The sequence below is a fragment of the Schistocerca serialis genome, chromosome 3 (genome assembly GCF_023864345.2).
Source record: "Schistocerca serialis cubense isolate TAMUIC-IGC-003099 chromosome 3, iqSchSeri2.2, whole genome shotgun sequence".
Classification (NCBI taxonomy): Eukaryota; Metazoa; Arthropoda; class Insecta; order Orthoptera; family Acrididae; genus Schistocerca; species Schistocerca serialis.
In genome coordinates this window covers 641,476,202-641,493,496 of record NC_064640.1, presented here as the reverse complement: position 1 = coordinate 641,493,496, position 17,295 = coordinate 641,476,202, and the positions used below count along the sequence as shown (strand labels likewise).

The following is a 17,295-nucleotide window of genomic DNA, read 5'->3' as shown; positions in this document are numbered from 1 at the left end:
GTGTTTGTATTCATACAACAAAATTGTACAATTCCATTTAATTAATCGAAAGTGGAGGGTATTATTAATTCATTTTTGTTGCTCAAACATATCAAAATATCACAGATTCAGTCCATACTATTTTAATTATTTGTGTACACAGATGTCATCTGAGAATACGTAAATTTATTGTCTCATAAACAATGTATCTAATAATGAAACTGATAATCTTGTGCCCCAGCCATAGACCAATTCTGATACCAAGGAGAAATTATCATGTTGTAGATGGCACCATGGGCTTGGATGTGTTCAGAACACTGGATTATCTTTACAGCAACACTATTTATTCCCTTGAATTTGAAGATGCATAGTCACTTTTTAATCACAATTCTTGTCTCTCTCTCTCTCTCTCTCTCTCTCTCTCTCTCTCTCTCTCTCTCTCTCTCTGTGTGTGTGTGTGTGTGTGTGTGTGTGTGTGTGTGTGTGTGTGTGTGTAGGGTGAGGTGAGGGAAGGGAAGGGAGGGAAGGGTGTTGTTTGCACCTTGTTTGTACCTAAACTGTGTGGAAATAAATCTCTCTTCAGCTCAACTAAAACAGAATTATATGGTACCAGTATTTTAATTAAACACTCAGTCAACAGATAATAAATACACTTTATTAAATTCTGATAGTACTACATTAACATTCCATTGCATCATTTGTGACTACGGTCTCCTCTTCATGTTTTCCAGCTGCAAGTAGTTTGTATCAACTATCTTTTTTGTCAACACATTAAATAATCCCAACCAAATTATTTTAAATTTATTCAGGGATTTTGTAAAAAAATTCCTTGCTTGTTTTTGGACACATTTTGTTAGCATTTGTGCTTTTGCTGACCTATATGTATTATGAAGCATACAGAACATTTCATTGTTATATAAAAAAAATATAACTACATGTCTAGATATGGAAAAAATACCTGAAGCAAAAATATGTTAGATCTTTTGGTTTCCTTTTAAAACCTGTAATGCTGAACAGCATCAGTCAGTCTTTCTGTTTCATATTGAGACTACTAAAAAAGTGTTATAAGCTATTTGAAAAGGAGACAGGTGGGTATCAGTTTCATCATAATAATATTTGAAGTAACAATGCTTGCAGAATGAGAATGAAATAATAATGAGTGCTATTTACAAATATTTTCACAGCTCATACTACACTAATTTCACATTACAAACACAATAATACAAAAATGTAATACATATATTATTTTTAAACTTACAATGCTGACAGTGAGTAACATATTTTTTAATGTTATACAGCACAATAAAATTTATGAGAATTTGTAGACATTACCCTAACATTCACTCCTAAAGTAGTGGAGGACCTACATTTTTATTCATACACCACACACTGGATGGACAATTGAGATTTTTACTTTCTTGTCACATATTCTTCAAATGAATGAAAATTTTAGTTTTTTGGTTTTCCTCACTTTTGTAATACATTTTCTGTGAAATCACAAGAGTTACAACCAGACTGTGCAGCATACTACTACATTTTTTACAACTATGAATGATGACAAAGCTCTACATACACTGATCATATATTGTGTTGGGAAGGAAAAAGCCCAGTAAATCAGATCTTGAAGCTGGGACTACTTAATCCCTGGAATGAAACTGCAATATTGCTCGACCTTGTATTTCAGCATGACACAGCTTCTTGATAACTTCACAGGCCTCTTCTGCAGGGAAGACTGTGTGTGGCGGAGGCTCAATCTGTAAATTCAGATGAAATTAAACTAAATATTAGTTCAATAGCAACATAGCAGATCGAAGATTATGAAGTTTACTGAGATGACATGAGGTGGTTCTCAAATTGTTTATCAAAATAAACATTTCTTAAGTATACTGACAATTTAATTTCATCTCAGACAGTTAAGTAAAGGCAAATAAATGTTATTCCTATATGTTTTACATACATTAAAATACTGATATGTAACTGAAGAACATAAGTTAAATAACTAATAATAACATACTGTGCCCACTATCAAACGTTAATTTTTTTGTTCATGATGTGTGAAAGTGTTAAGAGGAGTGCCTTGTGTTTTAGCTAAGAATCTATTTCACTCTATTATCATCTCTCAAACAATGAATATTCAGCTTCTGTATAGAAAATCTGCTGCAGTCCAACAGCACATGTAAAAATGTTGAATTTTAAAAGAGTAGGTGATGATGTGGAATTTATTTTAATCAGCACAGAACAGAACAGTATTCACTTGCTGAAAGTAGATGAAAAACTTAGTAGATATACCTGGGTGGTTATAATAAAATTGATAGTATTCTGAGTGCTGCAGTGCATGTGATTTACATAACAAGATGATCAAACATTGTAGGTATGTTCATTAACCGGTGCACTCATCAAGTATGCTGAAAAAAAAAAAAAAAAATAATAGTTTGATTTTCTGCCACCATGTGAAAATATGGTACTATAAGCAATGAGAAAGTGCATTGTTTCCTGTTTTTTCTTCATAGTGATGACACCTCACAGGCCTGTTAGGTGTACAGTGATGTCCACACAATATAAGGGCTTCCTTGTGTGTTACCTGATTCTATCTTTGCAAACATGCAAACCACCATTTCCAAACAAGATGAGGTGACACCCCATGTCACTTGCCAGGTGAAAGATTTTCTTCATGACATGACCACTGGCCATCTCTAGGCAATTTTATGATGTCCCCCCTGATCTAAATCCATTTGACTTCCAGTTGTGGGGATATCTGAAAGATCATGTCTATCAGGGATGTATCCAGACTCTCCCTGATCTGAAGGATAGGATACAGCGACATATCACTCTGTTTACACTGGATATGCTGTAAGCAACTGTTGACTATGCTGTGAATGGGTGGCGCACCTTGCTGACTCTTGAGACCATATTGAACACATGTTAGAACTTGTGATCATATCCTAGTAAACATGCCAGAATCACTGTCATCATATGTTTAATTATTCCTCCCCTTTTCCTTCATCTACGTCACATTCTAAGTGCTTACACCATCATATCTTCAGGAAGGGGCAAAAAGTGGAATTATAATTTTTTCAGCATACTCCATGAGTGAACAATTAATGAACATATCTATGATATTACAGCATCCTACAATGTACACAAACTGCACTACAACACTTGGAACACCTTCAATTTAAGTATAAAAAATGGGCTGTAGTTGTAAAGACTGGAATTTTAACTTTGAAATGTGTGACAGAAATAATAATAATAAACATTTAGTGACTGTATACAGTATTTCAACATTAAATGCTTAACCTAAAAATAGCATAAAAATATCATTTCTTTAGCAGTTAGAGTCCTTCAAAAAGCAAAAGCCAGTTATATTATTACACTATACAACATGTTTTCAAAGTTATAACTGTTGTTCATCTGATACAAGTGTTTAGTGTAAAAAATGTAATTACCACGCATAACTTTAGAGTGTGGTATGGTTTTAATAATGTTATTTTCTGTTTGTTTATAGATGAAGCCGATATATTTTAATAGACTTTTTATTTGATTAACAAAAATCAACAGTTCACAGTTTTATGTTGTTAATTAGATGATTTTGGGAGGCTTTATTACATGAATATGTAATATATCTAGAGGTAACTATCCAGAGCAACCTTAAGTGGCATGACCATGTAAAACAAATACTAGGAAAAGCAAATGCCAGCTTAAGACTCATAGGAAGAATCTTAAGGAAATGTAGCTCATCCATGGAGGAAGTGGCTTACAGGGTGCTTGTTCAACTGATTCTTGACTTCTTTTCATCAATCTGAGATCTTTACCAGGTAGGACTGGTAGAAGAGATACACAAGATCCAATGAAGAGCCATATGTTTCATCACAGGATCATTTGGTCAGTATGAGAATGTTACAGAGATGCTAAAGAAACCAGTGGCAGACATTACAAGAGCAGTGTTGTACAACACACAGATGTTTACTATTGAAGTTTTGAGAGATCATTTTCCATAAAGAGTAAAAATAATACTAGGAGTAAACATAATTACCCAATGTATATTTGAGGCATTGGGTAATTGACAGGCATCTATATCTACATTGTCATCATACACCACAAGCAACCTATGGTATGTGGTGGAGGGTACTTATAGTACCACTAACTGATCCCCCCTTCCCTGTTCCACTCATGAATGGCATGTGGGAAGAACAATTGTCAGGAAGCTTCTGTATTAACTCTGTACTAACTCAATTTTCTCATCATGATCATTTCACGAGATGAAAGTGGGCAGAAGAAATATGTTGTCCAACTCTTTCTGGAAAGTGATCTCTCATAATTTCAATAGTAAACCTCTCTGTGGAACACAACACTGCTCTTTTAATGTCTATCAATGGAGTTCCTTTAGTTTCTCTGTAACACTCTCATGATGACCAAATAATCCTGTGGTGAAACACACAGCTCTTCATTGGATCTTCTATGTCTCTGCTATCAGTCCTACCTGATAAGTATCCCAGACCGATGAAAAGTACTCAAGAATCAGTTGAATAAGCACCATGTAAGCCATTTCCTCTGCAGATGAGTTACATTTCCTTAAAATTCCTACTATGAATCTCAGTCTGGCAGCTGCTTTTCTTACTATTTGTTTTATGTGGTCATGCCACTTAAGGTTGCTCTGGATAGTTATCCCAAGATATTTTACAGTAGATACTGTTACCAGCAATTTTTCATTGGTAGTGTCATTGTACAGTAGTGGATTTCTGTCCTTATACGTGTGCAAAATGTTACATTTAGATGGTCTGGTCACATTAGTGTGACCACCACCTACTTGTATTTCAACATCAATATGCAATAACCATTCACAGGCAGCATAACTAGCAGCTGAGGCCATATAAAACACATCGAGACACACAGAAAAACAGTACAGTCATTGTTGTAATGCAGAAATGGAGCAATATATCTAATGTCCGAAATGGTACGGTCGTTGCCTTTTCTACATCTACATCTATACTCTGCAAACCACCATGAGGTGCTTGGCAGAGAGTACGTCCCATTCTAGCAGTTATTAGTGTTTCTTCCTGTTCCACTCATGTATGGAGCATGGGAAGCTTATCCTCACAATCCCTATGTGAGCGATATGTAGAGGATTGTAGTATATTTCTAGAGTGGTCATTTAAATCTGGGTCTTGAAACTTTGTTAAAAGAATTTCTCAGGATAGTTTATATCTGTATCAAAGAGTGTTCCAATTCAGTTCCTTTAGTTCCTTTAGTATATCTGTGACACTCTCCCACGGATCAAACAAACCTGTCACCATTCGTGCTGCCCTTCTCTGTATATGTTTGGTATCCCCTGTTAGTCCTATTTGGTATGGGTCCTATACACTTTAACAATATTCTAGAGCCAGTCACATGAGTGATTTGTAAGCAATCTCCTTTGTACACTGATTGCACTTTCCAGTATTCTACCAATAAACCAAAGACTACCACCTGCTTTACCCACAACTGAGCCTAGGTGATCATTCCAGCTCATATTCCTACAAAGTGCTATGCCCAGGTATTTGTATGAGTTGGCCAATTCCAAAAGTGACTCACTGATATTGTAGTCATAGGATATTACATTTTTTCAATTTATGAATTGCACAGTTTTACATTCTGACCATTTAAACCAAGTTGCCAATCTTTGCACCACTTCGAAATAATATCAAGACCTGACTGGCTTTTGGGCCAAGGGAGAAAGCATTTCTGAAATAGCCAAGTTTGTAAACTTGTTTACATACCACTATGGTTAAAGTATACTACACACGACAAAATGGTGCTACTCAAAATTGGCACGGAGACAACTACGGTTCACCATGTGCGCTATAGATGACAGGGGTGAATGACAGCTGTGGTGATGTGTACAGATGATTAGACATGCAACTATTGAGCAACTGACCACCCAGAAGAACCAAGGGGCTACCAACAGCATCTCCTCAATGACCACTGAGTGAATATTGCTGTGTATGGAGCTCCGCAGCGGGCACCTGGTCCACAGACACATGCTAACTGCTGTTCACTGTGACAAAGACTGGAATTAGCATGCTAATACCACAACTGGACATCCACTGAGTGGTGACAGGTGATATTTTCAAATGAATCATGTTTAATGCTCCAGCAAACAGTTGGCTGTTGGGGCGAACAGTGTGAAACGTCTGAAAGCAAACAGCCTGCAACACTTGTCGGAAGGGTCGAGAACAGAGGAGGAAGTGTTATGGTGTGGGGAATATTTTCGTGACATTGTGTGGGTGATCTCATCATTCTGTAAGACACAATGGATCAACAAAAGTATGCATCTATCCTTGGGGAACATGTCCACCCCTACGTGCAATTTGTTTTTCCTTGGCACGATGGCATCTACCAGCAGAACAATGCAATGTGTCACACATTGCACTGTTGGTGCCTTCCAGTGCCTCACTGACTCTCTTCCTGCCTGTCCACACCGCAAAAGGTGGTTATTCAGGCTTTTGACAGGTGGTCACATTAATGTGACAGAACTGTGTATTGATGTTCAGGTCAACTGACAGAGCCTGTATCATTCATCAGTCCTGTATAGGTCATTCTGCAACTCACAGTGTATGCACATGTGTGTGGTTTGAAGGGCAGAACGATGAGTTTTCAGTACTCACCTGGCCACCAAACTCCCCTGAATCTGGAGTCTGTGGGACCACCTCAATTGGGCTGCTTGTGCTATGGAACCTCAACCGAGAAATCCAGCACAACTGGCCAGGGCACTGGAGTTGACATGCCTCCACATCTCTGTTGGTACCTTTCATTTTGTCTTCTGGCATTGCTACTTTCTTATAGACAATTGCATCATTTGCAAACTGTCTTTAAGAGCTTCTGAAGCTTTCTACTAGTTGGTCTGAAAATGAGAATGACTTATGCTTTCTTCCAATTGCTAGGTACAACCATTACTCCAGAAATCTACAATAAACTGCTGCTAGAAGAGGAGCAAGTACTTTCACACAATCTTCATAGAATCTTACAGTTATCTATTCTGGTCCTGATGCCTTTTCACATCTAAGCAATTTTAAATACTTTTCTATTTTCCCATTGGTTATCTGAGTATCTTCCATTTCAACATTCATCCAATGACTGAAGGAAGGGACCATGTTACAATCTTCTGCAGTGCGACAATTTCAGAAAACCAAGTTTAGTACTTCAGCCTCCTCTCTGTTATCTTCCATTTCAGTGCTACTGAGGTCACTGAGTGACTGAATAAACGATTTTGAACTGATTATTGATTTTATGTAACACTGAAACCTCTTAGCAGTTTTAGTCAGATCATTTGACAAAATCTTACTTTCAAAGTCATTGAATGCTTCTCTCATTGCTCTCCTTATGCTCTCCTTTTGCTCCATTCAGCTAGGTTTTGACTTCTCTTGAATCTATGACGAAGCTCTCTTTGTTTACACAGCAGTTTTCTAACACATCTATTAAACCATGGTGGGTATTTCCCATCCATTAAAACCTTGCTCAGATCATACTTGTCTATGGCATACTGAACGATGCTTTTGAATTTTTTTCTGTTTGGGCTCCACATCTTCATCTTCAGCAGTGAATATTTGATGCTGACTACTCAGATACTCTGCAATTAGTATCCTGTCACTCTTTCTAAACAAAAATATTTTCCTACCTTTCTTAACATTCCATGAGGATAAAATCAGAGAGATTAGAGCCCACACAGAGGCAAACCGACAATCTTTCTTTCCACGAACAATACAAGACTGGAATAGAAGGGAAAGCTGATAGAGGTATTCAAGGTACCCTCCACCACACACCGTCAGGTGGCTTGCGGAGTATGGATGTAGATGAAGATGTAGATAATATCTGTAGTCATAGTTGCTATCACAGCCTTACGATCACTGATGCCTTCCTCTATAATAACTGATTCAATAAGTTCAGGTCTATTGTTAGAAGATCCAAATTGATACCTTCACGAGTTGATTCTCTAAGTGCCTGCTTGAAGTAATTTTCAGACAAAACATTCAGAATAATGTCACACAAATCCCTGTCTCTGACACCACTTTAGATAGTATGACTCTCCCAACCCAGTATGCCCAGCAAGTTGCCTTGTTAAAATGGCAGGATCAGGAGAGTTGTTAACAATATTGTGCAAGTTCTCTCTGAAGCACACTGCCACTACAGCTCCTGATGCAGGCAGTTTAAAAAAGACGTCTGATTACCATTTTTGACCAAACTTTGATGCTTAAATTCACTCATATTAATTGACATTCGGAATCTGTGATACCCTTGCTAGATACTATGGAATTCTTAACTGCAGTAAATATGCTGCCACCATTGGTGACTAACTTATCCTTACAAAAAAGATTCCAATCTAAACTTAGGATTTCACTGCTATTCATTTCTGGTTTCAGCCAACTTTCAGTTCGTAATATGATCTGGGCGTTATAACCTTCAATAAGTGATATTAACTCTTGGACCTTTCCTTGCATGCTCCTGCAGTTTACTAATATTATATTAACCTTTTCTTCATCTGATCTGTGAGGACGAGCATTCTCTGAGAACACCGTGGTTAACATATCTTCAATTTTGGCAGACAATTTGTCTCTGATCCCAAGAGAGACTTTTTCTAACTCAAAAAGCCCCCACGTGCATGCCACACATACTCTGCTACACTAGCAGCCATTTCCTGCATGTAGTGCAAATCTGGCCTATTAAGAGAACTATACTGACAGTGGAGGTCATGAAATTCATATCTGATATCACTGCAGACTCATCTGAGGCTTTTGTTTAGAGCTTCCACTCTGCTCCAAACCAGAGGACCATGTACAATGCTACAAATAGCAAGCTTTGCCTACACTCAATATGCAATGTCCGCCGCTCGTGGTCTCGCGGTAGCGTTCTCGCTTCCCGAGCACGGGGTCCCGGGTTCGATTCCCGGCGGGGTCAGGGATTTTCACCTGCCTCGAGATGACTGGGTGTTTGTGTTGTCCTCATCATTTCATCATCATCCAGGAAAGTGGCGAAATTGGACTGAGCAAAGATTGGATAATTGTACGGGCGCTGATAACCACGCCGTTGAGCGCCCCACAACCCCAACATCATCAATATGCAATGTTAGTTACCTTCAACAAATCAGCCATCCACTGAGGAATTGAGGATGGCCTAAGAACCCAAGCAGGAGCTGTAACTTCTGCTTACATGTGCCACTATTTGCAGCTGGTTGCACCCAGTGCACTTGAAAGTTATTGGCAGAGCCTCTTCTAAGTCTCAGACATGACCCCCAGCAAACATAAAAATTGCACATGGGCATTCTTTCCCACTCAGCCTGCTATTTCCTGCGGGGCTCCATTACCCACTTAATGTTGGAGCTCCCAATGATTAGCATACCCACCCTCTGCACTTGTCTAAACTGGGTGGGAAAATCAATTGCTGGCCCAACAGGAGAGGCATCCTGTGTAGGTTCAGAAGTACTATCAACACTGGGTAACACCTTGTACCTGATACTAAGGCCTAAGTAGCCAGGCATATGGCCCATTCTCTCTTTTGTCTTCCACCCAGTGATCTGTGAACCCACAACTTTCCACCACTCACTCTCAAGTGAAGACAAGCTGGTCAGATGTTGTGTATAGTAAGACACAGAGTTACAACCAGGTCACCAGGGGATCCCAACAGCACCAAAGGTGTCACACATATCATCACTGGTGCCCTGATGTTGCTGCAGCTTTGAACAGTAACCAGAAGCCTGTCTACCATGGCCAACACAGCCTCCGTATGTTTATGGACCCCAGCCAATTCTCCTTGTGACTGCTTACAACAAGCACAGTCCCTATCCTTATTGTACTGTGTAAAAGAAAACTCAATACAATCACAAAAAATACAATGAAATCTGCAAGGAGTAAGTGAGTAACTGCAAATAGATCCATCCAAAAAGAGAAATTTACCTGACCCTGACATTACTGAGATTGGAATGTATGCAAAATATAAAGAAGGAGTATAAACAAAAATTTAGTAGTGTGTGTGTGTGTGTGTGTGTGTGTGTGTGTGTGTGTGTGTGTGTGCGAGAGAGAGAGAGAGAGAGAGAGAGAGAGAGAGAGAGAGAGAGAGAGAGAGAGAGAAGGAGATTTAACCCCTTGTATTTTTTACTACATAGGTAATTTCTCAGAGGTAGGCAGGTAGGCGGCAATTGTAATTTCTAGTTCTATGACCTATTCCTTACCTCTCCACAAGCTACTAATCTTACAAGTTCCTGGAGTTGCTCAATTGAACCTGTGTCAACAGCCTTGATGGTATGTTGGTTTTCTTCTGCTTTTCGGCTAAACTTAGGCAGCAACTTGCTTGCCACTTCAGCACTAATGAACACAACACCACCCTGAAATTTTAGAAACCATTAGTGTTTCTATCACTTTTTCCATTGTTTACTTAGCTAGTAATCAGTGAGTTTATAGAAAGTAATTCTCTAAGTGTGGATCTAAAGTTGCTTTGAATGATCAAATATAAACAAGTTTTCTGCTGCCTGATGTGAATTGTGGTTTATTAGTCTCATAACATACATAATCTAAATCATTTGATTCAGGTATAGAAGACATGTCAAAATTGTGATAAAATTTCACTGTAAACATAGAACAGCTGATGTTAACAAACAGAATCATAATAATAATACAATTTTGTTGTGTGTGTAGTCTCATAACATACATAATCTAAATCATTTGATTCAGGTATAGAAGACATGTCAAAATTGTGATAAAATTTCACTGTAAACATAGAACAGCTGATGTTAACAAACAGAATCATAATAATAATACAATTTTGTTGTGTGTGTGTGTGTCTATATATATATATATATATATCTGCTTGTGTCTGTATATGTGTGGATGGATATGTGTGTGTGTGTGTGAGTGTATACCCGTCCTTTTTTCCCCCTAAGGTAAGTCTTTCTGCTCCCGGGATTGGAATGACTCCTTGCCCTCTCCCTTAAAATCCACATCCTTTCGTCTTTCCCTATCCTTCCCTCTTTCCTGATGAGGCAACAGTTTGTTGCGAAAGCTTGAATTTTGTGTGTATGTTTGTGTTTGTTTGTGTGTCTGTCGACCTGCCAGCACTTTCATTTGGTAAGTCACATCATCTTTCTAATACTTATTTACCCATTTATCATTTCATCCTCTATGAATTCTTTTATTGAATCATAGCATTTCTCTGACAGAATTTGCTATAGCTCTGTTTTTAGAATCTCCGACTTCATATTAAATGTATTTTTGCCCCTGAACTTGTTACATATTGTCAACTCCATATGCCGATTAGTCCATGCATATAATTCCAATTGAGACTTCGGTAGGATACAATTATTTTTAGTTCTCAAGTTATATAGGTGGTTAAAATGATTCTTCTCAAATAATTTTTCTCTGCTGTGCATGGAAATTATAATTTCATTTATGTATGTGGAGGGATCAGTTAGGGTTCATAGTTGCCAAAATAATGGCCAACAAGATCCTGTTTGCAGTGCAGTACACACGTATCTGATAATTTTCTTTGCAGTTTCAATATTAAAGATACACTATTTGGACTTCCCCAGAAAATTATACCAAGTCTAATGTCAGTTTCAAAATAACTATGACATGCTATTTTTTGTGTTCTGAAGTTGGTGGAATTTGCTAGTATTTACACTAAAAATGCAGAACTGCTTAGTTTATATGGTAGGAAGTCAATATGTGCATTCTAGCTTAAGTTCTTGTCCACATTTAGTCCTAGGAATTCGATTATGTTAGCTTTTCCATAAGCTGATCATTATGTTGTATTTTAAATTCTGCGGATTTAAATGCTTGGTTTTGAAATGTACCATGTGGGTCTTTGCAATGTTCAATTTCAACCCATTTAACTGGAGCCAGTTTTCTAGGGTATCCAGAGCTTGGAATTTTTTCTGCATCACAATTTTCAATTAAAACAGAAGTATTATCTGCAAACAGAACTCATGGGGAGTTTATATTTACGGGTAAGTCATTTACATAAAATAGGAACAGGATTGGCCCAAAACTGGAGCACTGAGGCATGGCTTGTGATACTGTACTCCATTTAGAATAATAATTAATGGCACTGGAAGTGACAATTATCCTTTGTTTTCTGTTGTCCAAGTATGATGTGAGTTAATTCAAAGCACTACCCTTAATGCCATGTTTGTCTAATTTATAGATAAGCAAGGCATGGTTCACAGAGGCAAATGTTTTTGTAAGATCACAGAAGGTACCTGCAACTTTACTTCTCTGAGTCAAAGATTTTCATATCTTTTAAACAAAGTTATTCACTGCATCCAGAGTTTTTTTTCCTGGTTGAAATACAAATTGGTTACTTATAATAATATCAGTCTTTACAGTAACATTTTTTATCTGGTTTTTCAGCTATTTTCTTTAACATTTTTTAGAGGAGTGGAAGAATAGAAATAGGGTGATAGTTTTCCACATCTTCCCTCAACCCTTACTTGAACAGAAGTCTCACTTCAGCATACTTCAATGCATCAGGAAAGTTTTTGTTCAAAAGATTGGTCGATTATTTTAGTTAGATGAGATGCTATTATGCCACACAGTGCTTTAATCACTTCTGTTGTTTTTGTATTATACTCCTCTCGACTTTGCGGTAGAAAGTACACAGTTGTGCATCGCAAAGTTATTACAAAGCATTCCATGAAAAAGAAAACTGCTCCTTGAGGGCAGTACACAGTAATGTGAAACCAGTTGTTGGCAAAAACATTATCCAGCAATAAAAACAGTGGAATCAAGCTTCACAGTTATCTGCAGTGACGATTGTATGGAAACATACTTAAACTAAGTTCACTTACAGTCTTGATTTTACTGTAGTATGAGAAGTTGTTTCTGTACTTTTAATTTGAACACATCAGAAGCAGAAAACTATGTGGAAGGTAACTTTAAAAGTATGTTTTACATATATTCTGCAGATTTATTCTCTGGTAACACATTTTGCTTGCAAACAGCAGTCTTGGGAAGAAACTAATTTAATATTCACAATGAAATTAGGCACACATATTTCTCAAAAGTGAAACTATTGACAATTGCTAGACAGGACCGTTCAGCTGGCATGTGGTATAATTAAAGTATAGTTTTAAGTAACTTATGTACAGGGCTATTACAAATGATTGAAGCGATTTCATAAATTCACTGTAGCTCCATTCATTGACATATGGTCACGACACACTACAGATACATAGACAAACTCATAAAGTTTTGTTCGGCTGAAGCCGCACTTCAGGTTTCTGCCGCCAGAGCGCTCGAGAGCACAGTGAGACAAAATGGTGACAGGAGCCGAGAAAGCGTATGTCGTGCTTGAAATGCACTCACATCAGTCAGTCATAACAATGCAACGACACTTCAGGACGAAGTTCAACAAAGATCCACCAGCTGCTAACTCCATTTGGCGATGGTATGCGCAGTTTAAAGCTTCTGGATGCCTCTGTAAGGGGAAATCAACGGGTCGGCCTGCAGTGAGTGAAGAAACGGTTGAACGCGTGCGGGCAAGTTTCATGCATAGCAGGCGGAAGTTGACGAATAAAGCAAGCAGGGAGTTAAACGTACCACAGCCGACGGTTTGGAAAATCTTACGGAAAAGGCTAAAGCAGAAGCATTTCTTAAACAGGAGATTGGAAAACCGATGGATCGGTCGTGGTGGAGATCATGATCAACAATTCATGTCATGGCCTCCACGCTCTCCCGACTTAACCCCACGCGATTTCTTTCTGTGGGGTTATGTGAAAGATTCAGTGTTTAAACCTCCTCTACCAAGAAATGTGCCAGAACTGCGAGCTCACATCAACGATGCTTTCGAACTCATTGATGGGGACATGCTGCGCCAAGAGTGGGAGGAACTTGATTATCGGCTTGATGTCTGCCGAATCACTAAAGGGGCACATATCGAACATTTGTGAATGCCTAAAAACACTTTTTGAGTTTTTGTATGTGTGTGCAAAGCATTGTGAAAATATCTCAAATAATAAAGTTATTGTAGAGCTGTGAAATCGCTTCAATCGTTTGTAATAACCCTGTATTTCATCTGAGACTGATCTCAAAGTTTTGGCAGCTGGACTGAACTATTATATATTTTTAGAGCCCCAGCCTTGTAACAGTGAAAGCAATAAATTTGAACTAGGCATTATCTGAAGCTTTTAAACCTTGTCTAACAAATTTTAGGGAGTTGTGTTTGTGTGAGTGTGTGTAATTAAATTTTAGTAACATGTTTATAATATATTCAGACAAGAGACATATGAAATATTTTTTGAAAGGCCTTGCACAAATCAACTGTGTATATAATTTGCATAAATATGGAAAATACAGTATGGAATAATGACAGTATTATGATAAGGATAGATTGCTACTCACCATCTAGAGAAGATATTGAGTCATAGACATGTGCAACAAAATGACTGCTAAATATGTGAGCTTTCATTGGTGACTAATGAAGACTGTGATCAGTGGGATTATGGGAACACAGGATATATTGCAGGGAGAGATCCCATCTGGGCAATTCAAAAAAGCACAATTTCTGAACTGCAGAGATGGGAACTCTCCCTGGAATATATCCTATGTTCCCATAACCTCCCCACCCACCCGACCCCACCCCAGCCTTAACCTTCGTTGGTCCCCATCCTTCACCCAACTATGTTCTTCCCTTCTCCTGCTCTAGCACTACACAGCTATGCAGCGTTCTAGTCCACCAATGCACATCCAGTCTTTTTCTCTTTCTCTACTTTTCTCCTTTTCCATCCCCCTCCCCCCCCCCCCCTTCCATGTACACTCTTGACTGCACCTAGCTGCCCTACCCTGTCCCCACCACATCCCTGCATGCTCCCACAAGTAGCAATTTACTGTCCCCAACAACTGCCCCACTATTGTTCCCCATCCCTATCCCAGCCTCCTCCTTACCTCCACCATCCAGATTGCTTCTCCCATCATGCACAGCTGCTTGAAATCCAGTCTCAGTGGCCAGAGACAGTGGTCATGGGGGCACATGCACACATGTGTGTTTCTACTTTAGAAGAATGCCTTTTGGCCAAAAGCTTGCATGTTTAGCAGTCTTTTTGTTGTGCCTTTCTGTAACTCCACATCTCCTCTATATAATGAGTAGTAACCTACCCTTTTCATAATATTGCATTAATATGGTACATTTTAAAATACTCAGGTATACAAAAGGTGACATCACAATCTGGACACTGCAAGGATGTTTGTTTGTTCTCTGCACACTTTCCCTTTGGGCTTCTCACAGCCACTGGCACACACTTTGCAGACAAGTGGTGATGGTTATTTTATTCTTTTCAAAAATAAATTGTATGTAATTCTGCGTATAGTTAGACTTGGAGGTGCAAAGGTTTCTGGTCATTTATTGTGTATCGTGCAAATTAATTTCCTAACTCTACAAGAATGTGGGAGACAGAAAACTTTTTCACTTGCTCATATTTCTTGCCTCTTTGATAAAATACTAGGAGTTTACTGATGCCAATGTCATGCAAATGGACACTTTTTCCCACCATTTTAATTACTGTCTCCTGACAGGATAAAAAGCGATCACTTGATTTGATTTATCCACTCTAGTCCACAAACATCCCAATAATTGAACATAACCATCTCGAAGCTGAGTAGTGTGCTAACAGTGAACCAGAAAAAACTTCGGTTGTTAGTAAAAGCAGAATGAGGCATAAAAAAGAGCAGTAATATGTAAGGAGCTGTTGTGAATCCCAGATTGAAAGATGCTTTTGTGTACGACTGCAATCATTCCCAACACGAGTATGATATGAGCTATCAACTGTTACGCTCAGTGTGAGCCATACTTCAAAGTAAACAAACACTGTTATTTTCAGATACAGATCAGAGAAACAGTTTCTTGCAAGATTTATTCTACACATTGCATTAATAAGTAGTCTGCAGCAATTCATAAAGTACAAATCCCTTGATGGTAGGGATGTCAAGATATCAACAAGACAAGGAAATCAGATATGTAAATGACATAAACAATGTGAGAAAGGAGAAGACTGTGATGACTTAACCAACTGCATATGGCTGTAGAAGGATGTAAGAATTATAATAATAATAATAATAATAATAATAATAATAATTTTGTGTGGCTAAATGATGATTCATGGCAACGGCTTGCCGCCTTGGTTCCACTGGTTCCTGTGAGATCACCGAAGTTAAGTGCTGTCGGGCGTGGTCGGCACTTGGATGGGTGATCACCCAGGCCGCCATGCACTGTTGCCATTTTTCGGGGTGCACTCAGCCTCGTCATGCCAATTAAGGAGCTACTCGAGTGAATAGTAGCGGCTTCAGTCAAGAATACCATCTTACGACCGGGAGAGCGGTGTGCTGGCCCCACACCCCTCCTATCTGCATCCTCCACCGAGAATGACACAGTGGTCAGATGGTCTTGGTAAGCCCCTCATGGCCTGAAGATGGAGTGCCTTCTTTTTTTTTTTTTTTTTTTTTTTTTTTTTTTTTTTTTTTTTTTTTTTTTAAAAGTGATGATTCATATAGATGGTCTTCATAGGACTGTGTTTAAGAATCTTCTGGCAGCAAATCAGAATCAATGAAGAAGGAAACTAAAAGTTTCAACTGCCACTGGCATTGTGGTTATTAGGAGGCAGACTAATAATTGGAGAGAAATGGGCAAAGGAGGTAACTGAAGCCTGTGTAAAGAAAAATTTTGATATTCATCTGGAACAATGTGGGAAAACATAGAAAATCTAGGCACAGATGGACCAAAGGAGACTTTAATTCTGCTATTTGAATATTAGTCCAATGTCATAACCCCTGCACCATCTTATCTGGATGACACACTGAAGCATTTCAGTAGTAATAATAAGTTGAATTTAATAGACAGCTATATGAATTTACTCTGAAAGGGAATGCGGAGCTCCACACGTGCTTTGGCTTAATACTGTATCTCTTAGCATCATGGTATTGATATTGAAAATGTATATATATATGTCCAGACATCTCATATCAACCATTTGCCAGACAAGTTTCAGATCAAACCTTTACTGACATTCATAGTGCAAGAATGAATCTCTACCTAAGTAGTGTATCCTATAGTTATAGTCTGTCAGCAAACTAAAGAGAGGGAATATGAATATCCACTTCGCTTACACAGTTATGCCAGAAGGAACATGAACAGGTTATTGTGCAAGATGGTTATGCCAATCCTTACACAGCATGCCTTTTAAAAGTGTGGCTAATACAGTGTGTACAGATACAGAGAGGTTGGCATGTGTTTCTTTTTCACTAGATGCATTAATACTGAACAAAATACAGAATATGATTTCCTTCTTTTGGATCACAACAT

General features: G+C 38.3%; 1 protein-coding gene across 4 annotated transcripts in view; it reads right to left on the bottom strand.

Annotated features, from left to right (window-relative positions):
* Positions 1-612: 612 nt before the first annotated feature.
* LOC126470523 (uncharacterized) overlaps positions 613-17,295 on the bottom strand; it is a 253,347-nt gene continuing 236,664 nt past the window's right edge. For all 4 annotated transcript variants that reach the window (XM_050098440.1, XM_050098437.1, XM_050098441.1 and 1 more), the window contains 2 exons: positions 10,181-10,333; positions 613-1,733 (listed from right to left, as the gene is read on the bottom strand). In XM_050098440.1, coding sequence (XP_049954397.1) covers positions 1,617-1,733; positions 10,181-10,333 — 270 coding nt within the window. In that variant the 3' untranslated portion in view covers positions 613-1,616. The remainder of the gene's footprint in view (positions 1,734-10,180; positions 10,334-17,295) is intronic.